Source organism: Zea mays, chromosome 5, assembly GCF_902167145.1.
Source record: "Zea mays cultivar B73 chromosome 5, Zm-B73-REFERENCE-NAM-5.0, whole genome shotgun sequence".
NCBI lineage: Eukaryota > Viridiplantae > Streptophyta > Magnoliopsida > Poales > Poaceae > Zea > Zea mays.
This window is the reverse complement of record NC_050100.1, coordinates 177,365,559-177,392,350: the sequence shown is the minus strand read 5'-3', so window position 1 is coordinate 177,392,350 and position 26,792 is coordinate 177,365,559. Positions and strand designations below refer to the sequence as shown.

Here is a 26,792-nt window from a genome sequence, read left to right as displayed (position 1 = left end):
CTAGGACTAAGTTTAGAGGCAAACTGGGTCCTATTAGTTGAAGACATTGTGCGGGACGTTTTGAAATAAAGACCGATGCATATGAAGCTTACATGCATTAGAGACATGCATGAAATGTCTAAAGAAAAAGAAAAAAGAAAATAAAAAAGAAGAGACGATCGATCTAGACATTAGCTTAGACGGTCTAGCCGACACTGGTCCATGCGCGACTACTGGAGTTGGCCCAAGAGGGTAGCTCAGCCCAGGCTAGCCGGTTCTAGCCCAACCTAGCTAGCCCAGTGGCATGAAAGGCCCAATTGGGACACATGCCCAATGACGCACGATGCGGGTGGCCCAAACTTCACTCCTTGTGTTAAAGGTGTTTTTGTCTATCGATAATTTTTTGAACCCTTAGTTCCAATCTTATATTAGCATGGAATATCTAGTAATGTAAATACTTGAATGTAATTACTCAAATGTAACTACACAAAGTAAAGAAAGGATTAAGAACTACTCAATGTTTTACCGATGTATTAGAGACTTAAGAACTACTCAATGTTTTACCGATGTATTAGAGACTCGACACTCCCCACTAGTTCTCAATGGAGCACTTGTACATGAATGTCGCTCCTTGATCCACGCAAACACCAAGCGTTCTCTACAAGATGGTTCTTTACCTCCCCCACATGGCAAACCACTCAGAACCATGTACACCTTTGAGTTGGATCTATCACCCACAAACTCTATAGATGATCAACAAATTCTTAATCACCACCAAACCATCTATGGGATATTGACCACTAAGAGTAATAAGCAAGGACTCTCACCTAACCTATCCAAGTCTAATGTCAATGGTGGATGCACACAAGCTTCTCTCAATGCACTAATAAGACTTCTAATCAAGTAATTATCAACTCTAAGTCCCTCGCTAGGCAAATGCTCTTCCTCACTCTCAAATGAGTTTCTTCAACCGTTAAAATAGGCAACAAGCTACTCTAAATGCACCAGTAAGGCTGCTAATCAAGTAATTATCAACTCTCAAGTCCCTAGCTAGACAAATGCTCTTCCTCACTCTCAATTGAGTTTCTCCAACCGTTAAAATAGGCAACATTGATATAATAGACATGTTGAGGGTGTAGCAAATTTAGCAGCCTTCAGACCATCCAAGACCAAGCATCATACCATTCGCTTTGGTATGATGAAACAATGGTCATAATAACTCATTATGTTAGATATAGATGTTAGTGTACTTTATAGTGTATGGTCATACACCCTTCGTTAGACAAGTCTGATGCTCGTGAAACCTCTCTAGTTATTGGAGAGTGTCAGACCAAGACATGATGGTCTGACCATCCTGTTCATAAGGTCTAATGCTTATGTAGAAAGAATCCTAACTGCTACAATTGCACCATTTGGTCCGATGACCCCCTATCGGACCACTCTAACATAATATAGAGCTCTTCAGTTTGTTTTCACAAACCATCAAACTCATGCACATTTGTCCAATGACCCTATTGATAGGGTCTAATGATCATGTTTTTATTGGCTCTCCCCACGTGGATGCGTCAAACCATTTGCATTGGTCTAACGACCCTGATTTCAGGGTCTGACGCCTCTGAAACCTTCTAAACTACCTCCAATACAATTCAAAAACTTTATATATGTGGTTTGTTCCAAATGATTTTTTGGAATTATTTGAGCTACCTAAAGCTAAAGGTAACTAGTGTGTATCTGACCTTAACTCATTAGACTCACATATGTCAAGCAACTAGTTCATACCCCCTTATAATATGGTCAACATAAAAAAAGTTTTAAACACCTACAATTTTTTGACCAAGAAATGGTCTCCACCAGAAATCCAATAATGTGACCTAAGGCAAGGAAACATATGTGGGATGAGGTGTACGAGCCACTGGTCGATGATCAATGGCCACACAACCCTCATTTGTCGAAAATAGCCATGAACGAACATTTTCAATAATATCGAAGGCTAACACCTACGGTTTTTTACCAAGAAATGATCTCAACCAAAAATCCAATAATGTGACCTATGACAAGGAAACATATGTGGGGTGAGGTGTACGAGCCTCTGGTCCATGATGAATGGCCATACAACCCCCATTTTTTGTCGAAAATAGCCATGAACAACCATTTTTAATAATATCGAAGGCTAACACCTATGGATTTTTGACCAAGAAATGGTCTCCACCAGAAATCAAAGAATGTGACCTATGACAAGGAAACATATGTGGGGTGAGGCATAAGAGCCTTTAGTTGATGATCAGTGGCCACACAACACTAATTTTGTTGAAAATAGCAATGAACGACTATTTTCAATAATACCGAAGGCTAACACCTATAGATTTTTGACCAAGAAATGGTCTCCACCAGAAATCCAAGAATGTGACCTAAGGCAAGGAAACATATGCGGGAGGATGTGTACGAGCCTCTGGTCGATGATCAATGGCCACACAACCCCCATTTTTATCGAAAATAGCCATGAACAACATTTTCAATAATACCAAAGGATAACACCTACAGATTTTTGACCAAGAAATGATCTCCAGCAATGTAAAGCCCAAAATTGGTAGAATAAAAAAATAAAGGAAAAAATATTTATGATAGTATTCCAAGATTTAAAACAAAAGACTTTTATAATCAGAGATTAAAAATACACTCATATAACTTAAACCAACCTTTGTTAAATAATATGATTAGAAATGTCCTCCAAAAGAACTAAGTTAAAAAATAATTTAATAAACATTACACACTAGAAAGTCCTATCTCTTAAATAAATAGGAACATAATTTTAAATTAACCTACAAGAGTAATAAAGATTCTATTACATGTATTGTGTAATGGAGCATTTCACACTTGAATCATTTGCCCTAATAATTGAATAAAATAAATAATATAAATAAATTTGCATCTCATACTGGTATCCTTTTGATTGTTCATTATAATTAAGTTTAGAATTTAAACTTTATTTGAAGACCATTTGAAATTAGAGGTTTAAATGAAATAAAAAGAAAAGAAAAGGACTGACTTACCTACATGGGCCGTTTTTCCTCTGCTCGGCCCACCTCCACCTTTATCCTCCGCGGCCCGCTCCTACTTTTCTCTTCGCCGCCAGCCCAGTTGCTATTACTGGCGCCGACACACCGGGGCCACCGGTCAGCCTCACTCTCCGGTGATGCTCACGGCGCTGACTGGTGGGGCCCATTGGTCAGCTCGGCCGTCCACCTCGGAACAGCCGCGCTCGGACTCTTTGCCGCCGCAACAGACGCCGCGTACCTCGCCGGCTCGCGCGGACTTCCTGACCTCGGTGCATAAGAACGGTTCCGCACCCGCCCCTATTTCATCCGTCACCGCTGTGGGCCGGAATTTCTCACCGGCGCAAATCCTCACCCTCAAATCCGCCGTACGTCGTGGCTGGGTACCCCTGCGTCTTTATTCCTGGTATGATCTCTTTCATCTTGACTGCGTGCATCTCCTCTGTGATTATTGGGGTTGGATTTGGCGTCTTGGGGTCAGAATCGCCCGGAATTTCTCAAGGGCATGGCGGACTCGCGGCAGATCCGCTGAGGTCCATGGCGAGGCTCTGCGTAGGCTCACTGTAGGAATTGATTTCCCAACAGGCTGGTGGGGCGTGTAGCGTGGTGTAGCTCAGGTCAGGCGGGGATTCAGGGCGTTGGTTCGCTGGGATGCCGTGCGTCGGTGTGCACCACCGTCGCCGGGATGGGCACCAGCGCGGCCTGGTGTCGTGAGATTGAAGATGAGCGGGGACCGTCCGTGTAATGATGAGCGCTCTAGATTGAAAGGAAAAGAAGTAAGCCCTTGACCGTTGATCCATTCATCAACGGTGGTGATTCAGCCAGCACACCGACTCGTCTGTGGATGATCCTAGCCCTCGGTTGCCAGATCGACGCTTAAGATTAGATTTCCGTTCATAAAATCTCGATCGTTCGATTGGAATCCGGTGACCAGTGGTGAGTACCGATTCGTAATAACCTAGGTCTAATCTGGGCCCTTGGGTTGGGATCGGATGGCTCAGAATCCATCATACCTCTTCGCCATGCCATTTCACTAAAGAGACCCTATACTTTTAGGTATTCAACCCGCCGTCCACTCGGATTGTTTACTGAGTCTGAGAAAGTTTATGATTTAGCCCCTGACCTTCCTGGATTTAGGTGCTCAACCCAGGAGATAGAAAAATCAGAAAAATAAATTTAGAAAATGATTTTAATGTGAGAATAAATGCTAGAAACTGGTTTAATTCATATTTAATTCATTCTAACTCCAAATTAATCCATTCCAATTTCTGTAATTTTATAATATCATTGTTTATCACCTAGTGTCTCTGTTTTGACATGAAAACAGGAATAAAATTTATTTCTTAAGTTAATCTTGTATCAAATACATAAAACCTTTGAAAATTCATAACTTAAAATTCATAACTCCAAAATTAATGATTCCTGTTCCTAGGATCTTATTTTAATATGTAGATTATTATTATGTATTTTTTTACATGTTTGGTGTGATGTTAATTTTGCATATACACTGCTTGTTTGTATTGCTACGACTAGCGTGAGGTCACGAGTCACCTGAAGATCATCCTGGTACCTGGAATCTCAAGTCCCAGGCAAGTTGTGCCCTTGATCACTTCTTTTTACCCACTCATGTTCTAATTAATCATAATGATCTGCATAGGTTAATTTTGATGGGACCCAATAGGTTACCCTAGTTTGATTATCTTTATACCTTGTTTACCACTGAACTTTTTGGGTAGTACTTGCTAGTGCTTTATGTGGTTTTGGTTATGAAGATACATTATTCATGATCACACTTTTATTATCTGTTTATTATCACTGTTCATGATAAGATCATTATGTTAATTGGAACATGGAGCGACCACCCGGGAAAATAGTGCTACCGCAAGGGTTTATGGATGCTCTTGGCTGATTAATTAGGAAAGCTAGTGGAGGACTACCTTACCCGAAAGGGGCAAGGGCAGTAGGGGAGTGGTCAGTGTAGGGAGGTCCTTGGGATGATTTTGCTGCGATGGCGGTCATGCGAGGGATCCCTGCATTGGAGCTTCCTATAAACTGTAGCGGGTTTTCTGAAGCTAGTGGAACTTTGTAAAGGCCTCGTAGTGTTACCCTGCCTCGCCTCCTCGGTAGAGGTGTATGGGAAGTCGCGATCCCTTGGCAGATGGGTAACATGACTTGTGGGTAAAGATGCGCAACCTCTGCAGAGTGTAAAACTGGTATACTAGCCGTGCTCACGGTCATGAGCAGCTCGGACCCTCACATGATTAATTTATGGAACTAAATTCAATTTGTCATATGCATTGCATCGCAGGTGATGTTGTTACTTTTGTTCTACTACTTAATTGGGTTGGTATTTACTTATACTTAGTAACTGCTAATAAAATTTTGACCAACTTTAAAAGCAATGCTCAGCTCTAACCATCTTCTTTGGTAAGCCTTACACTTCACATGAGCTCCCACCTTTGGCGAGTTCATACACATTATTCCCCACAACTTGTTGAGCGATGAACGTATGTGAGCTCACTCTTGCTGTCTCACACCCCCACAGGTCAAGAACAGGTACCACAGGATGAGGTGCATGGAGGATGCTGTGACGAGTTCGTGAGAGGTCTAGGCCGTCGTCTCCCAGTCAACTTTGGGTTGCTGGATCGTTTCCTCATATGATGTAATTTATTTAATTATTTTGTATGGAACTTCTATTATATAGTAAAGTTGTGACATTCGATCCTGTGCCATGATTCATCATATGTGTGAGACTTGGTCCCAGCACACCTGGTGATTATGTTCGCGTCCGGGTCTTGGTGCCCCGAAACCCGGGTGTGACAGAAGTGGTATCAGAGGAATGTTGACTGTAGGACGAAACCTAGATAGAACTGGACAACCATTATCTACTTACCTTTGCTACTCTAATTCTTTCTAAACTTTTCTTAATCTTTTCTCATCCATTTCCGCTTTACTCTGATTATTCTTACCTTTTCTTTCTAAAGACAAATGTGGATTCCACACTTTTGGAATCCTGTACCTAAAGTGACCTTTAAGAATAGGAGACCTAATATTAGGAACAAAAACAAAACTATTTTTATAGGTATCTAGGTTCTTGAATGCTTGTTCTTATGATACTTGTTTGATTTGGATCTTTGATTGAGTGGGATGAGTTGTGGAGTAACGTCCACAATTACATCTACATATACATATAGGCATAAATATAAATAAATAAATCATAAGATGACTATACAAACTAAGAATGTCCCCCATTAAAAGTATATCTAGCCTAATAGCTCCATCTTGTCTTGAAAGATTCTTTCTTATCTTAATAGACTCATCTTATCTTAAAAATATTTTATCTCATCCTAATAGATCTAACTGACCTCAAAAGATTCTAACTTATCCTTATGGATTCATCTTGCCCTAATAGACATATTTATTCCACACTATTGTAGCAACCATGATCTAATCTAATCTATTCTAGTCATACCCAATCCTATCTAATTTATTATGATCAAGCCTATTGGAAGTCACTCAAATAGGATTGGTTAATGCTGAGTAAATACATTAGACCCTGCTCCTATAAACCAGTTTGAGATCTTAGATCAACTCGGCCATACACCTAATTCACTTAAGCCTAAATTAGTGACTTAGATCGACTCAGCCATACACAAACAACTTGACCTACATAATTGGTTATATAACTAATCCCAACTATCATATAGCCACCTACTAAACCCTCTACCTAGCTATTACCTACTGATCTATCTTAACCTCTTGGAGACACCCAAGCTCAAGAGAGAAAAGCTCAACCTCGTCAAGGAAGGAGAGAAGTTAAACTGGATCTTTTGATGCATTGCCATCCAACACGGAGTTCTTCCTTACCATAAACTTTCTTACCCCTGGCTATTCTTGCCCTAAACTATCCATCTTTTATCCCACATAATAAGTATTTGGATACCTATGCTCGCATAATCACCCACCATTGACAAAAAAAGACTCTAAATTTTTGAACCAGTTATAGACTAAAAGCCAAATTACAAACCAATCCTTCTGTATCCCTTTTCTCACAAATCTCGAGGACGAGATTTTTGTTAAGGGGGGTAGGATTTGTAAAGCCCAAAATTGGTAGAATAAAAAAATAAAGGAAAAAAATATTTATGATAGTATTCCAAGATTTAAAACAAAAGACTTTTATAATCAGAGATTAAAATACACTCATAGAACTTAAACCAACCTTTGTTAAATAATATGATTAGAAATGTCCTCCAAAAGAACTAAGTTAAAAAAATAATTTAATAAACATTACACACTAGAAAGTCCTATCTCTTAAATAAATAGGAACATAATTTTAAATTAACCTACAAGAGTAATAAAGATTCTATTATATGTATTGTGTAATGGAGCATTTCACACTTGAATCATTTGCCCTAATAATTGAATAAAATAAATAATATAAATAAATTTGCATCTCATACTGGTATCCTTTTGATTGTTCATTATAATTAAGTTTAGAATTTAAACTTTATTTGAAGACCATTTGAAATTAGAGGTTTAAATGAAATAAAAAGAAAAGAAAAGGACTGACTTACCTACATGGGCCGTTTTTCCTCTGCTCGGCCCACCTCCACCTTTATCCTCTGTGGCCCGCTCCTACTTTTCTCTTCACCGCCAGCCCAGTTGCTATTACTGGCGCCGACACACCGGGGCCACCGGTCAGCCTCACTCTCCGGTGATGCTCACGGCGCTGACTGGTGGGGCCCATTGGTCAGCTCGGTCGTCCACCTCGGAACAGCCGCGCTCGGACTCTTTGCCGCCGCAACAGACGTCGCGTACCTCGCTGGCCCGCGCGGACTTCCTGACCTCGGTGCATAAGAACGGTTCCGCACCCGCCCCTATTTCATCTGTCACCGCTGTGGGCCGGAATTTCTCACCGGCGCAAATCCTCACCCTCAAATCTGCCGTACGTCGTGGCTGGGTACCCCTGCGTCTTTATTCCTGGTATGATCTCTTTCATCTTGACCGCGTGCATCTCCTCTGTGATTATTGGGGTTGGATTTGGCATCTTGGGGTCAGAATCGCCCGGAATTTCTCAAGGGCATGGCGGACTCGCGGCAGATCCGCTGAGGTCCATGGCGAGCCTCTGCGTAGGCTCACTGTAGGAATTGATTTCCCAACAGGCTGGTGGGCATGTAGCGTGGTGTAGCTCAGGTCAGGCGGGGATTCAGGGCGTTGGTTCGCCGGGATGCCGTGCGTCGGTGTGCACCACCGTCGCCGGGATGGGCACCAGCGCGGCCTGGTGTCGTGAGATTGAAGATGAGCGGGGACCATCCGTGTAATGATGAGCGCTCTAGATTGAAAGGAAAAGAAGTAAGCCCTTGACCGTAGATCCATTCATCAACGGTGGTGATTCAGCCAGCACACCGACTCGTCTGTGGATGATCCTAGCCCTCGGTTGCCAGATCGACGCTTAAGATTAGATTTCCGTTCATAAAATCTCGACCGTTCGATTGGAATCCGGTGACCAGTGGTGAGTACCGATTCGTAATAACCTAGGTCTAATCTGGGCCCTTGGGTTGGGATCGGATGGCTCAGAATCCATCATACCTCTTCGCCATGCCATTTCACTAAAGAGACCCTATACTTTTAGGTATTCAACCCGCCGTCCACTCGGATTGTTTACTGAGTCTGAGAAAGTTTATGATTTAGCCCCTGACCTTCCTGGATTTAGGTGCTCAGCCCAGGAGATAGAAAAATCAGAAAAATAAATTTAGAAAATGATTTTAATGTGAGAATAAATGCTACAAACTGGTTTAATTCATATTTAATTCATTCTAACTCCAAATTAATCCATTCCAATTTCTGTAATTTTATAATATCATTGTTTATCACCTAGTGTTTCTGTTTTGACATGAAAACAGGAATAAAATTTATTTCTTAAGTTAATCTTGTATCAAATACATAAAACCTTTGAAAATTCATAACTTAAAATCCATAACTCCAAAATTAATGATTCCTGTTCCTATGATCTTATTTTAATATGTAGATTATTATTATATATTTTTTTACATGTTTGGTGTGATGTTAATTTTGCATATACACTGCTTGTTTGTATTGCTACGACTAGCGTGAGGTCATGAGTCACCTGAAGATCATCCTAGTACCTGGAATCTCAAGTCCCAGGCAAGTTGTGCCCTTGATCACTTCTTTTTACCCACTCATGTTCTAATTAATCATAATGATCTGCATAGGTTAATTTTGATGGGACCCAATAGGTTACCCTAGTTTGATTATCTTTATACCTTGTTTACCACTGAACTTTTTGGGTAGTACTTGCTAGTGCTTTATGTGGTTTTGGGTATGAAGATACATTATTCATGATCACACTTTTATTATCTGTTTATTATCACTGTTCATGATAAGATCATTATGTTAATTGGAACATGGAGTGACCACCCGAGAAAACAGTGCTACCACAAGGGTTTATGGATGCCCTTGGCTGATTAATTAGGAAAGCTAGTGGAGGACTACCTTACCCGAAAGGGGCAAGGGCAGTAGGGGAGTGGTCAGTGTAGGGAGGTCCTTGGGATGATTTTGCTGCGATGGCGGTCATGCGAGGGATCCCTGCATTGGAGCTTCCTATAAACTGTAGCGGGTTTTCTGAAGCTAGTGGAACTTTGTAAAGGCCTCATAGTGTTACCCTGCCTCGCCTCCTCGGTAGAGGTGTATGGGAAGTCGCGATCCCTTGGCAGATGGGTAACATGACTTGTGGGTAAAGATGCGCAACCTCTGCAGAGTGTAAAACTGGTATACTAGCCGTGCTCACGGTCATGAGCAGCTCGGACCCTCACATGATTAATTTATGGAACTAAATTCAATTTGTCATATGCATTGCATCGCAGGTGATGTTGTTACTTTTGTTCTACTACTTAATTGGGTTGGTATTTGCTTATACTTAGTAACTGCTAATAAAATTTTGACCAACTTTAAAAGCAATGCTAGCTCTAACCATCTTCTTTGGTAAGCCTTACACTTCACGTGAGCTCCCACCTTTGGCGAGTTCATACACATTATTCCCCACAACTTGTTGAGCGATGAACGTATGTGAGCTCACTCTTGCTGTCTCACACCCCCACAGGTCAAGAACAGGTACCACAGGATGAGGCGCATGGAGGATGCTATGACGAGTTTGTGAGAGGTCTAGGCCGTCGTCTCCTAGTCAACTTTGGGTTGCTGGATCGTTTCCTCATATGATGTAATTATTTAATTATTTTGTATGGAACTTCTATTATATAGTAAAGTTGTGACATTCGATCCTGTGCCATGATTCATCATATGTGTGAGACTTGGTCCCAGCACACCTGGTGATTATGTTCGCGTCCGGGTCTTGGTGCCCCGAAACCCGAGTGTGACAAGCAAAAATCAAAGAATGTGACCTATGTCAACACAATATATGTGGGGTGGGGTGTACGAGCCTCTGGTCGATGAGCAATGGCCACAAAACCCCCATTTTTCGAAAATAGTCATGAACGACCAATTCAATAATAGCAAAGGTTAACACCTACAGATTTTTGACCAAGAAATTGTCTCCACCAAAAATCAAAGAATCTGACCTATGGCAAGGTAAAATATGTGGGGTGAGGTGTACGAGCCTCTGGTCGATGATGAATGGCCACATGGCCCCCATTTTTTTTGAAAATAGCCATGAACGACCATTTTCAATAATACCGAAAGCTGATGCCTATGGTTTTTTACCAAGAAATGGTCTCCGCCAGAAATCCAAGAATTTGACCTATGGAAATGAAACATATATGGAGTGAGGTGTACGAGCCTCTGGTTGATGATCAATGGCCACACAACTCCCATTTTTGTCGAAAATAGCCATGAACGACCATTTTCAATAATACAAAAGGCTAACACTTACGATTTTTTGACCAGGAAATGGTCTCCACCAGAAATCCAATAATGTGACCTATGGCAAGGAAACATATGTGGGGTGAGGTGTATGAGCCTCTGGTCCATGATGAAAGGCCATACAACCCTCATATTTGTCGAAAATAACCATGAATGACCATTTTCAATAATACCGAAGGCTAACACATACTGATTTTTGACCAAGAAATGGTCTCCACTAGAATTCAAAGAATGTGACCTATGGCAAGGAGACATATGTGGGTGAGGTGTAAGAGCTTCTGGTCGATGATCAATGGTCAAACAACCCTCAATTTTTATTGAAATTAGCCATGTAGGACCATTTTCAATAATACTGAAGGCTAACACATATGGATTTTTTACCAAAAAATAGTCTCCACTGGAAATCCAAGAATGTGCACTAAGGCAAGAAAACATATTTGGGGTGAGGTGTACGAGCCTCTAGTCGATAATCAATAGCCACACAATTCTCATTTTTGTCGAAAATGGCCATGAACAACCATTTTCAATAATACCGAAGGCTAACACCTACCGATTTTTGACCAAGAAATGGTCTCTAGCAAAAATCCAAGAATGTGACCTACGGTAAGGAAACATATGTGGAGTGATGTGTGCAAGCCTTTGTCGATGATCAATGGCCACACAACCCCCATTTTTGTCGAAAATAGCCAAGAACGACCATTTTCAGTAATACAGAAGGCTAACACCTATGTATTTTTTTTACCAAGAATTGGTCTCCACCAAAAATCCAAGAATCTGACATATGGCAAGGAAACATATGTGGGGTGAGGTGTACAAGCCTCTGGTCGATGACGAATGGCCATTCAACCCCCATTTTTGTCGGAAATAGCCATGAACGAGCATTTTTAATAATACTGAAGGCTAACACCTATGCATTTTTGACTTAGAAATGGTCTCCATTAGAAATCCAATAATGTGACCAATGGCAAGGAAACATATGTGGGGGTGAGGTGTATGAACCCCTGGTCGATGATCAATGGCCACACATGCCCCATTTTGTCAAAAATAACAATGAACCACCATTTTCAATAATACCGAAGGCTAACACCTACGGATTTTTACCAAGAAATGACATCCACTAGAAAACCAAGAATGTGACCTATGGCAAGGAAATATATGTGGGGTGGGGTGTACGGGCCTCTGGTTGATGATCATTGGCCACACAACCCCCATTTTTATCGAAAATAGCCATGAACGCCCATTTTCATCAATAACAAAGGCTAACACCTACGAATTTTTGACCAAGAAATGGTCTCCACAAGAAATCCAAGAATATGACATATGACAAGGAAACATATGTGGGGTGATGTGTACGAGCCTCTGGTCGATGATCAATGGCCACATAACCCCCAATTTTGTTGTAAATAGCCATGAACGGCCATTTTCAATAATACCGAAGGCTAACCTATGGATTTTTGACCAAGAATTAGGAATTTGAAACTAATTCTTTAATGTTTTGAATGGCCCTCGAGATTGAAATTAAACTTTCATAAAAGCGAAGTGTAAGTTTTTGGAGTGGATAACCAGGAAAAAGAGAAGATGACGAACATGCTTAACTGTGCCCTAGGATCTTTGCCATTGAAATACCTAGGAATTCCCTTATCAAACGACCGATTAAAGGCCTCTACCTTTGGACACATCTTAGAGAAAAAGAAGAAAAGGTTGGACCCATGGAAGGGAAAGAACATGTCTTCAGGGGGAAGACTCATCGTGACTAATACGTGCTTAAGTAGCCTTTCGATGTACGCGATGGGCTTCTACCTACTGTCAGGAGGTTTGCATCAAAAAATGAACTTGGTTAGGGCAAATTTCTTTTGGTAGGGAGTTGAAGGTAAAAATTGCTATCACATGGTGAAATGGGACATGGTTATTAAACGTAAAGACCAAGGGGGTCTGGGCATCATAAACACTAGGCTAATGAATGAATGCTTATTGGTTAAATGGATTTGGAGGATTGTCCAGGGATTGAAGGATATGTGGTACAAAATCATTAAAGCTAAGTATATGACATGGATTAACTTCATTAAATCTAAAACCAAGGGGGCTTCTCAGTTTTGGCAAGGATCACATAAAGTTAAACATTTGTTACAATGGGGGGCAGTGAACATTGTCCGAAAAACAATTGGTTAGAACTCACTGAGGCTCCCCATGTTAATTCCTCTCAAGTTCCTCTTATTTTTGCATTTAATACTATCGCTGTTAGAGTAAACTTTTCTGTGTTGTATTTTTGCAATTGATTTGTCTTTCCATTTCCTTGTACTATTTGTTTTTGGCTATGACAACCCCGTGTCATAAACTTAGGATTTATGTCATTGCATGTTTCTATGGGGAAGTTTATCATGCGGACTGGAATGGCACGGTATGTCAGATATTCTGATAGCGCGTTCTTGCATGACATTTTGCTAGGGATTGAAACATAGTGTACTATAAATGTTGTTGATCATAAGATAACAAGAGATACTTTAGTTTTTTTTCTCGAATAAGCAGGAGAGTTGCGTATCATTATATTAATAGAAGAGGAAAAAGACCCGAGGCCTGAAAACAAACAAAAAACACACGAGCACCCACTCACAACACTGTTTGCACATAGACTCACCCCCAACGCACACCTGACACACTCTACAGTCCAACCCTTCTGAAGGCCCTTCCTCTATCCCGGATCAAAAAGAGATACTTTAGTTGCTTATGCTGATAAATTGTTATAGATGTCTAGAAGTTTACCATGTTTTTGAGATTCACAAATCCATGCAAGTGTTGGAAAATCATGCTACTCTTCACTTGGTAGCTCATTGAGCATTTCATCTTCATTTTCTTGATTAGTTATTGCCTGGATTGTTGGTGTCTGTACAGTGTAAACAGAACCTTTGAGCAAGCAAACAAGCTTGCTAACATAATATTAAGGACCGAGTGATGGCTCTGTTGGTAGAGCCTCTAGTTCAGAGACTGCTCACCACCCCGGTTATTGCCTAGATTAGATGGTTGTAAAGTGTAAACCGAACCTTTGAGCAAGGCAAACATAATTGCTGACATAATATTAAGAACCGAGTGATGTCTCGGTTGGTAGTATCTAGTTCAGAGGCTGCTCACTGCCCACTACCCACTATTTTTTTCTCGAACGCGCACGAGAACTGCGGGGCTTGAACTTTGACACTTGTAGCTTTTGTGTGAGTACCTCCCTATAGGGTTAGGTGCACTTTTCTTTTATTTCAAAGCTAATTGATGGTTGTTCCCATTATCAAGTTCTTTTCTTCTCTTCCTCCCCATCTAATTGGTGATGTATCTGCTAAACGTATGGTTTTGAAGAACTCACACATATTAACTTTTTGTATTAACATTCCTCCGTCGACCAAATCTACCCAGCATGTAATGCATGCTTACATGTGAAATGTGATTAGACAATATGCAATGGCGTTACACATTTGAGCAATTCTTGTATCTGTAAAGTTTGGTAACCTTCTTAAATAGAGCCATCTTTTTATCATATATATGTGGATAAGCATTAATTGATAGTAGGCAAGCATTGTGCATCAGGTTTTGCTCCTAATAAGACAAAAAATGTTTAAGTTTGCTTGCACCACTATATTTTTTCTACATATCAGCATATATAGAAACAACGACAACAACAAAGCCTTTTAGTCCCAATCAAGTTATGGTAGCTCAGAGTTGAAACCTAACAAAAACCACAAGTCAAGGTTCATGCACATGGATAACTATTTTTTATGCACTCCTATTAAGGCTAATTTTTTGGGTGTATTGCATCATTTGAAATCTCCTTTTACTGCCTCTTCTGATGTCAACTTTAGCCTTCGCCTCCCTCTTCTATGGATATATTAAAATCATCTCAACAGGTGTTGGATAAGTTTTTCTTCAATTGGTGCTATCCCTAGCCTATCATATATATCATCGTCCCAGACTCGATCTCTTCTTGTATGGCTACAAATCTAACACAACATACACTTTTCTGCAACATTTATCTACCTGAATGTGTCGTCTTTTTAGGTTCTGTGGTATCCTCTTGTCACCTAGAATCCCAGATGCTTTACGCCACTTCATCCATACTGCTTTGGTCCTATAGCTAACACATTTATTAATATTTTTGTTCCTCTACAACATTGGTCTTAAATACTGAAAGTAATCCTTCTTGGACACTACTTATCTTCCAAACCAATGTCTCCTTTTTAATGTGTAGTAGTGCTAAAGTCATATATCATATATTCGATTTTAATTCTACGAGTCTAAAACCTTTGAACTCTAGAGTCTTTAGCCACAACTCTAGTTTTTCATTATCGAACACGCAATAGAAGAAAAAAACAGTACAAAAGAACACCCACACACACTGACCCACACCCATGCTGAGACAACAGGAGTGCGCACGAGACATACTGAGAGACACAACCAAAACAGATAAAAAACAACACATGGACTAAACAACTAAGCCACTAAGAATATCACTCTGAGTTGTCAACAAGGCTAGCCCCTTGGTGCCAGCAGAAATCTAGCACCAAAGTCCTTTACCGGCCGATATTTGGGCTATAGCAAGATGTGGTGATTTGCCATTGAACACACAATCATTCCTTTGCCGCCAAATAATCCAAGCTTCCAACACAATCGGAGGGTTGAGCCCTTTCTGGAGCTGCTTTCCCATGACGTTGACACAATTCGTTCACCAGTCATCGAAGATCACACAGATTGTTGCGGACAAAGAGCAGCGAGCCCCATTCTTTGGAGAAGAAAGAACCAGAATTGCCTGCTGAAAACACAGTTTACTACGATATGATTAATCGTCTCATCTTCCTATTCACAAAGGGGACAACAGCTCGATCGGGGGATATTTCTTTTAGCCAATCGATCCGATGTCCCGGTTGTGGATCACAAGACAGATGAAGAAAATGCACTTAGGAGGAGCCCAAGTCTTCCAGACACGATGAAAAGCCTCCCACTGCAAGTATCCTTGGAAGATGGCTGCATAAGCCGAGGTTGCTGAATATTTTCCGGAACTAGACAGCCTAAAAAAGTGTCTATCCGTCATGTTGGGTTGCAGGTTAACCCCTTCAAAAGCTTCCCAAATAAGCGTGATTTCCATGAGCACCTCCTAGGATGAAATACCTAGTTTTGTATTTGCTCATGTCCAACTTCCATCAACTAGCACTATATTGTCCGCAAAAAGCATACACCAAGGGATATCCCCTTGTATGTCCCTTATGATCTCATCCATCATCAAGACAAAGGTAAGGGCTCAAAGCTGACTCTCGATGTAATTCTATAAGCATGAAGTTATCCGTGTTTCCATCACTTGTTCAAACAAGTGACAATATTGTTCTACATGTCTTTAATAAGTCCAATGTACTCCATTGGAGCTTTACGTTTGTCCAAAGCTCACCACATAATATCTCTTGGTATTTTATCATAAGCCTTCTTCGAGTTAATGAAAACAATGTATATATCTTTCTTTTGTTTTTTATACTACTCCATCACTTGTCTTATTAAGAAAATAGTTAACATGTTTGACTTTTTGGACATAAAACCAATTTGGTTCATAGATATCCTCGTTATTCCTATCAAACGGTGCTCGAAAACCCTCTCCCATAGCTTTATAGTATGACTCATCAACTTAATTCTCCGGTAATTAGTACAACTTTGAATATCTTTTTTGTTCTTGTAGTTTAGTACCAATATACTTCTCTTCCATTTGTTAGACATCTTGTTCGTCCGGAAGGCTAGGAATCCTAAGTGTCTCTCAACTTTATTTGATAATTAGAACTAGGTATGTACCCATGTTTCGTAACTATACGAGTTAAAACAGCTCACGTCTAGCAACGATACAAAGTTCAATTCTTATGTTTATTGGGTTCTATTGAAACGCACAAGCCTATTTGCTAGTGTATGTCTAGAAACAAGACAAAGCATCTTATAGTTTAGAAGTGAGAATGTATTTTGTTACATAATGGTTACATATCAGCTTGTCAGCAGTCCTACGACGAACTGCATGGTGTGTGTTGTCGTGGTATAATAGTGTTATTATTATGATTGAAGGTTTTCCTGCATTATTTCAAATTCCAAATGATTTTGTTTGAAGTGATATTTAGTATTCCCTTCGTTCCAATTTATAATTCGTTTGATATTTTTTTATCAAATTATTGTCATTTTTAGTGTGTAATTGTTTTGGCATATAATATATTTTAAATATGACTTTAAATTTTCTATTTTTTTTGAAAAAAATGAATAAAACGGGACGATCAAACTTAAGATAGGAAGGAGTAATTTAGTTCTAAACATTAGAGCTGAAAAGAGGAAACAGAGGTAATTGGGCTAGGCCCAAGCCTTTTTTTTACTCGTTCTATTCACCGCTCAAATATCAGCCCAAAAGTTCCTCCTACAGGCAAACTACCCGCGACGGTTCAAAACCAGACTCCGAGCGAATCCCCAATCCGTTCGGCGGCGAGCCGACCGGCGATGCGTCCGCCGGCGCCGAAGGTCCCATCCGCCGCTTCCTCGTCCTCCCACAGCCAGCGCGAGCCCCGCCCGGAGAACCCTCTCCTCCTCCTCCCCTCCTCTCGCTTCACCAAGCTCTCACTCGGCTGTCCCCTCCTCGACCGCCTCCTCTGCGGCGGCCTCCCCGCCGCCTCCGTTACCGAGATAGCCGGCGAGTCTGCCTCTGGAAAGACTCAGCTCTGTCTTCAGCTCGCCCTCCTGGCGCCCCTGTCCCCGCTCTCCGCCTCCTCCCTCTTCCTCCACTCCGACCTCCCATTCCCCCTTCACCGCCTCCGCCGCCTAGCCCCCAAATCCCGCCCCGATATCCTCGACCACGTCCTCGTCGCCGCCGCGCACTCCCCCACCGACCTTCTGTCCCTCCTCGCCCGCGCCCAGCGACTGCTCGCCAACCCCGGCCGCTCCCCGCACCGCCTCCCCATCCGCCTCATCCTCCTCGACTCCATCGCTTCCCTCTTTCGTGGCGACTTCGACGCCTCCCCCGCTGACCTCAGGCGCCGGTCCGCGCTCTTCTTCCAGATATCGGCGAAGCTCAAGGAGCTCGCTTACAGGCACCAGTGTGTGGTGGTGGTGACCAACCAGGTGGTGGACGTGGTGGAGGGGGACGCCGGGAACACCGTGGCGTGGTCGTCGGGGCGCCGTCTGAGCCCGGCGCTCGGGATCGCCTGGGCCAACTGCGTCAACACGCGCCTGTTCCTGACGCGGGAGGTGGAAGGGAATGGCACCAGCGGGAGCGCAAGGAGGTGGATGAAAGTGGCGTTTGCGCCGCACCTGCCAGAGCAATCGTGCGAGTTTGTGATACGGAGGGACGGCGTCTTTGGCGTCGAGCCGGAGAGGTAGGCGCTCCTCTTGGTCTTTTGTCAGGACTTTACAGAGGAAGTGTGTGACCATAACCTGTTTGATGAAATGTCCCCGTTGGTAGTTAGATTTCACACACCCTGTAAAAGATTCAAAATATTTTACTATTTTACTTCAATTGTTAAGAATGGATGTGAAGCCATGCATGTAAATTAGACGTGTCACAACACAACGGACAAGTGATTGAACCTTTCTGGGGAAAGAGTTATTGTAGAAATCATCATGGCTAGTTTTGAAGTCTGAAATCAGAACCTAAGTTCTGTCTTCTTCGTTGCTTCTGTGAAATAACGCCATGTGTGTTTTAAACTGGTGTTTTATTAGAAAAGCGAATGTGCAATAATATTCCAGCCTTTGTATTGATCGATACATATAGTTGTCTGAAGTTTCAACCAACCAAAAAGCACAAATTTCGCAAGCCCTGCAAGGGTAAAATCAAATAAAAGGAAGTCTGACACTTTGATCTATTAGTTGAACATTCATCACACGAGCTACTGAATGGTGCCATGCCAATAAATTATTTCTAACTAAGGAGCTTCTAAAAGAGACGCTTAAAGGGTTAGAGCATAGAGACGCATTAACAGAAGCACTCTTTTTCCCTACAATGTTATAGAGACTAGGAATTGGTCTCTAAATGCTACACTGCCTAACTAAACATCCTCCCAATATCTTAATTCAGTCCAGATTCAAATTTCCAAGTGATTCACAAGTTTCAGTTTAACAATGTATGTTGCCATACTCTTGTCATGCCATTAGAGGTGTTTTACCTGTTTCAGAATATCGCTTTTGTTCTGTTGTGTTGTAGTCACATTGCCACAATACCACAGCTGTGCTCAAATCTTGCCACAAGTTATGAACGAGCATGCAGAGAGCATCCTAACCTTAGAGCATCTCCAAGAGACTATATTTTTGACTCTTTATTTATCTCTCTATAAAGATTAAACTCTATATGTAGTATCTCATTCCAACAGACTTTCTAATATGTAACTTAGTTTAGCTAGCTAGAGCAGCTAGCCAAGTTTGGCCAGCGATAGGGGCAATTTGGAGAGCCGGATAGCTTGGCTAGTTAGATGACTAGTCTGTTAGAAAATTATTTTGTTGTTAAATATCCAAATTTTAACTTGACGAGTCATTTGACCAGTCTCTTGGAGATGCTGTTAATGGATGTTTTGTTAAAGGGGTAAAGCTAAACTTCACCAATTTTTTTCTGCCCAATCCAAGAATGACATGTTGTCTTCTTTCCTAACTCCAGCAAGGTTACGGTTAGGTTTGGGATTCATGGGCTTAACTGAATCTGGAGGACTTACAAGGATTGTTGGTGGTGGTGTTGGGTGCGACATGTGTGGCATTATGCAATTATGCAGATGTTGTGGTGGCACCTCCATTCATTTATATCGACTAGGTTAAGAATTCACTAACTGGTCGCATTGAGGTTTTTGCTTAGAATATATGGATTTGAAAAGGAGCCTACACTGGAGAGATTATGTTGGGTACTCTAGTCACGCTTTTCTTTGCTAAGTATATACATAGAGATTGCAACTATCTGTATAACAGTTATAAATTCAACAATTTGTTGTTGGACTTTGTATAATAGGTATGGAAGGATTGGGAGTTTTTTTTTCATTTCTGATCTTGTTAATAGATGTTTTAGCTTTCCCTAAATAAAAAAATTACAGTGCAAAACAACTGGTAGACATTGGTTGTCAATGGGTTATTCTTGGAGACTGAGCGAAGACATATTAGCGGTGAAAATGATGAGGTGATTTGATAGGATTGCAGATCCTACCGAGGATGTCTTGTAGAGAATAGGGGTGAGATGATGGAGTGGGCTGGAGATCCCGGCGTCGAGACGCTGTGGTTGGGCGTTCCTGGCGCATAACACAGAGGAGGCGAGAGGGGCTGCTGGGCGCAGGTAGCAATAATGGTTGCTTCTGCTTGCTTCCATTAGATGACCACTTACAAGTATTTATAGCCCTGCTAATGCCTATCTTGATCTAAGGATAAGAGATATGAGATCTCTTCTAATCCATATCCAACTAATCCGAGATAATCTCTCATATATATCTAACTAACATGAGATAATCTCTCTTCTATTAGATAAGCGTTATCTAATCTCTCTGGCCGCATGTAACCTGTGGTCGGTGCCTATAATGGTGGCCGACCATAAAATCCTCGAGCTGGAAGTCAGGGTAGAGGTGGCGAAAGTCGTCCAGTTCTTCCCAGGTTGCCTCCTCTTGAGGAAGCCCTTGCCACTGCACTAGGACGTGCCAGATGCCCCGACAAAGTTATGCCCTCAGGGCCTTGGTTGGTGCAGGTAGGAGGCGTCCATCCTCAATTAGGGGGAAGGGATGCTGGCTCGGTGGGAGGATCACCCTTGGTGGCGCTTTAGCAGCCACACATGGAACACATCGTGGAGACAGGTGTGGGCGTAGTCAGTAGGCGACCTTCCCGATATGCTCCAATATGTGAAAGGGACCCGCGTAGCGTGGGCCGAGCTTCCCCTTGGCTCGGGCGTCTAAGGACTGGGTCGTCCGGTGAAGCAGACATAACCACACCCACTCGCCCACCTGTAGCTCCAGGTCACGGTGCGAGGCGTCATGGGACTTTCTTGGAGAGTTGCTGGGCTTGGAGAAGGCGTTGGCGAGCCTTCGCCAACATGTCGTCACGACTGCTTAGGAGCTTGTCAACTGTCTTCGCGCGCGCCGCTCCCGACTGGTATGGCAGGATAGGCAGGGTGGCTGCCCGTAGACCACCATGAAGGGTGTGGCGCGCAGGGCAGAGTGGTACGAGGTGTTGTAGCAGTATTCCGCCCAGGGCAACCAATCTAGCCAAACTTGTGTTCGATCTCCTGGCACACAATGTAAGTACATTGCAATGATCTTGTTAACAACCTTGGTTTGCCGTCTGTCTGGGGGCGGAATGACGTGCTCATGCATAACATGACGTCGGCCATCTTAAAGAGGTCGCGTCACACATGTCTCGTGAACACAGGGTCCTTGTCAATGACGATGGAAGAGGGGAACCCGTGTAGCCACACTATGCCATCGAAGAAGGCGCGTGCGACTGATGCCGCAGTGTAGGATGGCCAAGCACAATGAAGTGTGCGTACTTGCAAAAGTGATCGACCACTGTGAGGATGACGAACTTCTTGCCCACCTTTGGCAGTCCCTCGATGAAGTCGATCGAGATGTCGGCCCAAACTTGGGACGACACTATGAGGGTCTGGAATAGACCTGCCAGTCGGAGGGTCTCGATCTTGTTAGACTGGCATGTGGCGCAGGAGCGGACCCAGTCTTGGTCCAGCATGTGATCGCCCGGGATGTGGAAGTCCGAGCGGAGGCGGTGAAGCGTCTTCTAGATGCCCTCGTAGCCTGCCGAGTGTGCTAAGAGCAGCACCTGGTGGCTCAAGTCATTGTGGTCCGGCACGAAAATTCGGGATGTGTGTAGCAGTAGCCCGTCCTCTAGACGCCATGGGTCGGACAGCGTGCCTTCCTGAAGGCGGTAGGTGAGGAGCTGTGCATCCGGAGCCTCCCTGGTGGAGGTGCGAATGTGAGAGCACCTAGAGGGGGGGGGGGGTGAATAGGTGATCCTGTAAAACTTTCAACTTAAGCCACAGAAACTTGATTAAGTGTTAGCACAAATAATGCCAAGTGGCTAGAGAGGAGTCTCAACAAAACACAATAACCACAAGAGATCAATCACAGAGATGGCACAGTGGTTTATCCCGTGGTTCGGTCAAGACCAACGCTTGCCTACTCCACGTTGTGGCGTCCCAATGGACGAGGGTTGCAATCAACCCCTCTCAAGCGGTCCAAAGACCCACTTGAATACCACAGTGTTTTGCTTGCTTTACTATATCCCGTTTGCGAGGAATCTCCACACTTTGGAGCCTCTCGCCCTTACACTTAAAGTTCACAAAGAAGCACGGAGTAAGGGAGGGATAAGCAACACACTCAAGACAAGAAATCACAGCAACACCACGCACACAAGTCGCAACAAGAGCTCACAACACAACTCAATGAGTTCACAACTCAACTAGAGCTCTAATTGCTATCGCAAGGAATCAAAAGCGCGGAATCGATGTCTTAGTGCTTAGGAATGCTTAGAGAATGCTTGGTTTTCTCCTCCATGCGCCTAGGGGTCCCTTTTATAGCCCCAAGGCAGCTAGGAGCCGTTGAGAGCATTCCAGGAAGGCAAATCTTGCCTTCTGTCGCCTGGCGCACCGGACAGTCCGGTGCGGATTTCTTTCCTTAAATGGCGAAGCCGACCGTTGGCAGCCTGAGAGCCGTTGGCGCACCGGACAGTCCGGTGCCCCCTTCTAGCCGTTGGCTCGGCCACGTGTCCCGCGCAGATCGCGCGGCCGACTGTTGGCTCACCGGACAGTCCGGTGCACACCGGACGGTCTGGTGAATTATAGCCGTACGCTGCCGATGAAATCCTGAGAGCAGCGAGTTCGCACGAGCCAGCCTGGCGCACCGGACAGTCCGGTGCTCCCAGACTGAGCAGAGTCTTGGCTGCTCGAGCCAAGACATTTCCAATTGTTCTTTTCCTGTTTCCAGCACTTAGACACAATACATTAGTCTCTAAAACAATGTACTAAGTCTGAGAAACATACCTTTTGACATGATTTGCACTTTGTCCACCACATTGCATAGATCAACACAAAAGCACTTGTGTTGGCACTCAATCACCAAAATACTTAGAAATGGCCCAAGGGCACATTTCCCTTTCAATCTCCCCCTTTTTGGTGATTTATGCCAACACAACATAAAGCAACTAGAACAAATGCAATATCAATGCAAATGAGAACTCAAAATGTTTTGATTCATTTTTGGCATATATGGATCACTCTTTGCCACCACTTGGTTTGTTTTTGCAAATCAAACTCAATTTCCTATCTCTAAGTCAAATTCACTTGGAGAGACATAAAGAGAGGTATTCCAAAAGAAATTGATCAAGGATTTCAAAAACTCCCCCTTTTCCCATAATCAACACTTCTCCCCACAAGAGGCCACCTTTTGACAAAAGAGACAATAAAAGTGTTTTGACAAACCAAAAGCTCTATTCTACTATTTTCAAAATTTCTCAAGTGGTAGCTGATCCATTTATTGCTTTGGCCTTTATTTTCTCCCCCTTTGGCATCAAGCACCAAAATGGGATCAATCTTGGCCCTTTAACCCCATTGCCTCACCAAAAATCTTCAACTAAGAGTAAAAGACAATAAGATCATAAAGATGAACTTGGAATAAGTTACCCTCTCATCGGAGTGCAGTGGAAGTCTTGCATGGTCCAAGTCCACCTTTTCCCTTTCAATCCTCCTTAGAGATTAAATCAAGCAAACTCAAGCACATAGTTAGTCTTAAAGGGTCAAGTTGTAACACATCTCCCCCTAAATATGTGCATCACTTTGCAACGGACTTGTGAGGTCCGGGGAGTGCATGCACAACTCGAGCACCATAAATAAACAACACAATGCAAAAGGAACATGATCAGAGGCATAAACACATGTATGCTTTAAATCAATCCAAGTTCCGCGAATCTAAGACATTTAGCTCACTACGCAGCTTGCAAAAGGTCTGCTCATCTAAAGGCTTGGTAAAGATATCCGCTAGCTGGTTCTCGGAGCTAACATGAAACACTTCGATATCTCCCTTTTGCTGGTGGTCTCTCAAAAAGTGATGCCGGATGTCTATGTGCTTCGTGCGGCTGTGTTCAACAGGATTATCCGCCATGCGGATAGCACTCTCATTATCACATAGGAGTGGGACTTTGCTCAGATTGTAGCCAAAGTCCCTGAGGGTTTGCCTCATCCAAAGTAGTTGCGCGCAACACTGTCCTGCGGCAACGTACTCGGCCTCAGCGGTGGATAGTGCAACGAAAGTTTGTTTCTTGGAACTCCACGACACCAGGGACCTTCCTAAGAATTGGCACGTCCCCGATGTACTCTTCCTATCGATCTTACATCCAGCATAGTCGGAGTCTGAATATCCAATCAAGTCAAAGGTAGACCCCTTTGGATACCAGATCCCGAAACAAGGCGTAGCGACTAAATATCTAAGAATTCGCTTCACAGCCCCTAAGTGACACTCCTTAGGATCGGATTGAAATCTAGCACACATGCATACGCTAAGCATAATATCCGGTCTACTAGCACATAAATAAAGTAAAGACCCTATCATGGACCAGTATGCTTTTTGATCAACGGACTTACCTCCTTTGTTGAGGTCGGTGTGTCCGTCGGTTCCCATCGGAGTCTTTGCGGGCTTGGCGTCCTTCATCCCAAACCGCTTGATCAAATCTTGTGTGTACTTTGTTTGGGAGATGAAGGTTCCATCCTTGAGTTGCCTCACTTGGAACCCAAGGAAGTAGCTTAACACGCCCATCATCAACATCTCGAACTTCTGAGTCATCACCATGCTAAACTCTTCACAAGACTTTTGATTAGTAGAACCAAATATTATGTCATCGACATAAATTTGGCACACAAAAAGATCACCATCACAAGTCTTAGTAAAAAGAGTTGGATCGGCTTTCCCAACCTTGAAAGCATTAGCAATTAAAAAGTCTCTAAGGCATTCATACCATGCTCTTGGAGCTTGCTTAAGTCCATAGAGCGCCTTAGAGAGCTTACACACGTGGTCGGGGTACTGTTCATCCTTGAAGCCAGGGGGTTGCTCCACGTACACCTCCTCCTTGATTGGCCCGTTGAGTAAAGCGCTCTTCACATCCATTTGGAACAACCTGAAAGAATGGTGAGCGGCATATGCTAGCAAAATGCGAATGGACTCTAGCCTAGCCACAGGAGCAAAAGTCTCCTCAAAGTCCAAACCTGCGACTTGGGCATAACCTTTTGCCACAAGTCGTGCCTTGTTCCTTGTCACCACCCCGTGCTCGTCTTGTTTGTTGCGGAACACCCACTTGGTTCCCACAACATTTTGCTTGGGACGAGGCACCAGTGTCCAAACTTCATTTCTTTTGAAGTTGTTGAGCTCCTCCTGCATGGCCAACACCCAGTACGGATCTAGCAAGGCCTCTTCTACCCTGAAAGGCTCAATAGAAGAGACAAAGGAGTAGTGCTCACAAAAATTAACTAATCGAGATCGAGTAGTTACTCCCTTGCTAATATCACCCAATATTTGGTCGACGTGATGATCCCTTTGAATCATTGCTCGAACTTGGGTTGGAGGTGCCGGTTGCGCTTCTTCCTCCATTGCATGATCATCTTGTGCTCCCCCTTGATCACACGCCTCCTGTTCATCGTCTTGAGATGGGGGTTGCACCATTGTTGAGGAAGAAGGTTGATCTCGCTCATCTTGTTCTTGTGGCCGCACATCTCCAATCGCCATGGTGCGTATTGCGGCCGTTGGAACTTCTTCTTCATCTACATCATCAAAATCAACAACTTGCTCTCTTGGAGAGCCATTAGTCTCATCAAATACAACGTCGCTAGAGACTTCAACCAAACCCGATGATTTGTTGAAGACTCTATACGCCTTTGTATTTGAGTCATAACCTAACAAAAACCCTTCTACGGCTTTGGGAGAAAACTTGGAATTCCTACCCTTCTTCACTAGAATGTAGCATTTACTCCCCAAAACCCAAAAATACGAAACATTGGGTTTGTTACCGGTTAGTAGCTCATATGACGTCTTCTTGAGGAGGCGATGAAGGTAGACCCTGTTGATGGCATGGCAAGCCGTGTTCACGGCTTCCGACCAAAAACGCTCGGGGGTCTTGTACTCTCCAAGCATTGTCCTCGCCATGTCTATTAGCGTCCTGTTCTTCCTCTCTACCACACCATTTTGCTGTGGTGTGTAGGGAGCGGAGAACTCGTGCTTGATCCCTTCCTCCTCAAGGTACTCCTCCACTTGAAGGTTCTTGAATTCAGACCCATTGTCGCTCCTTATCTTTTTCACCTTGAGCTCAAACTCGTTTTGAGCTCTCCTTAGGAAGCGCTTGAGGGTCCCTTGGGTTTCAGATTTATCCTGCAAAAGAATACCCAAGTGAAGCGGGAAAAGTCATCAACTATAACAAGACCATACTTACTTCCTCCTATACTTAGATAAGCGACGGGTCCGAAGAGATCCATGTGAAGTGTAAGGAAAATGGACCCCAGGCCTTTTTGGCTAAGAAGTTTTGGTGTTTGATGATTAACACAATCTGTGGACTAACATGTTTTCTAGTGTTTATGTTTGTAGTTCACAGGATGCAAGAATTACTTGGACTAAGGAATTGAGGAAAGCAACACCTCAAAAGAAGACATTAAGAAGATCAAGAAAAGTCCAAGAAAGGAGGGGTGTGCTGTCTGCGGACTGTCTGTGCGTGGAGCACCGGACTGTCCGGTGGCACACCGGACTGTCCGGTGCCCACACGCCGGACTGTCCGGTGCACCTGGGAACTGCAGCCCAACGGCTAGTTCCAGGTGGCACCCGGAGCCTGCGGCGCCAACGGTCACCTGCTCTGATAGGAGTCAGACAGGCA

The 26,792-nt window shown here is 43.2% G+C and overlaps 1 protein-coding gene across 1 annotated transcript; it reads left to right on the top strand.

The window, feature by feature from the left end:
* Positions 1 to 17,329: 17,329 nt before the first annotated feature.
* Positions 17,330 to 18,680, top strand: LOC103627300 (DNA repair protein XRCC3 homolog). The gene has a single exon (XM_008647595.4). The coding sequence runs from the start codon at positions 17,421 to 17,423 to the stop codon at positions 18,294 to 18,296; it is 876 nt and encodes a 291-aa protein (XP_008645817.1). The 5' UTR covers positions 17,330 to 17,420; the 3' UTR covers positions 18,297 to 18,680.
* The last annotated feature ends 8,112 nt before the right edge of the window (positions 18,681 to 26,792 follow it).

What these genes read in the sequence shown, in the direction of transcription:
- LOC103627300 (XM_008647595.4), top strand. Translation starts at nt 17,421, where the DNA reads ATGCGTCCGCCGGCGCCGAAGGTCCCATCCGCCGCTTCCTCGTCCTCC.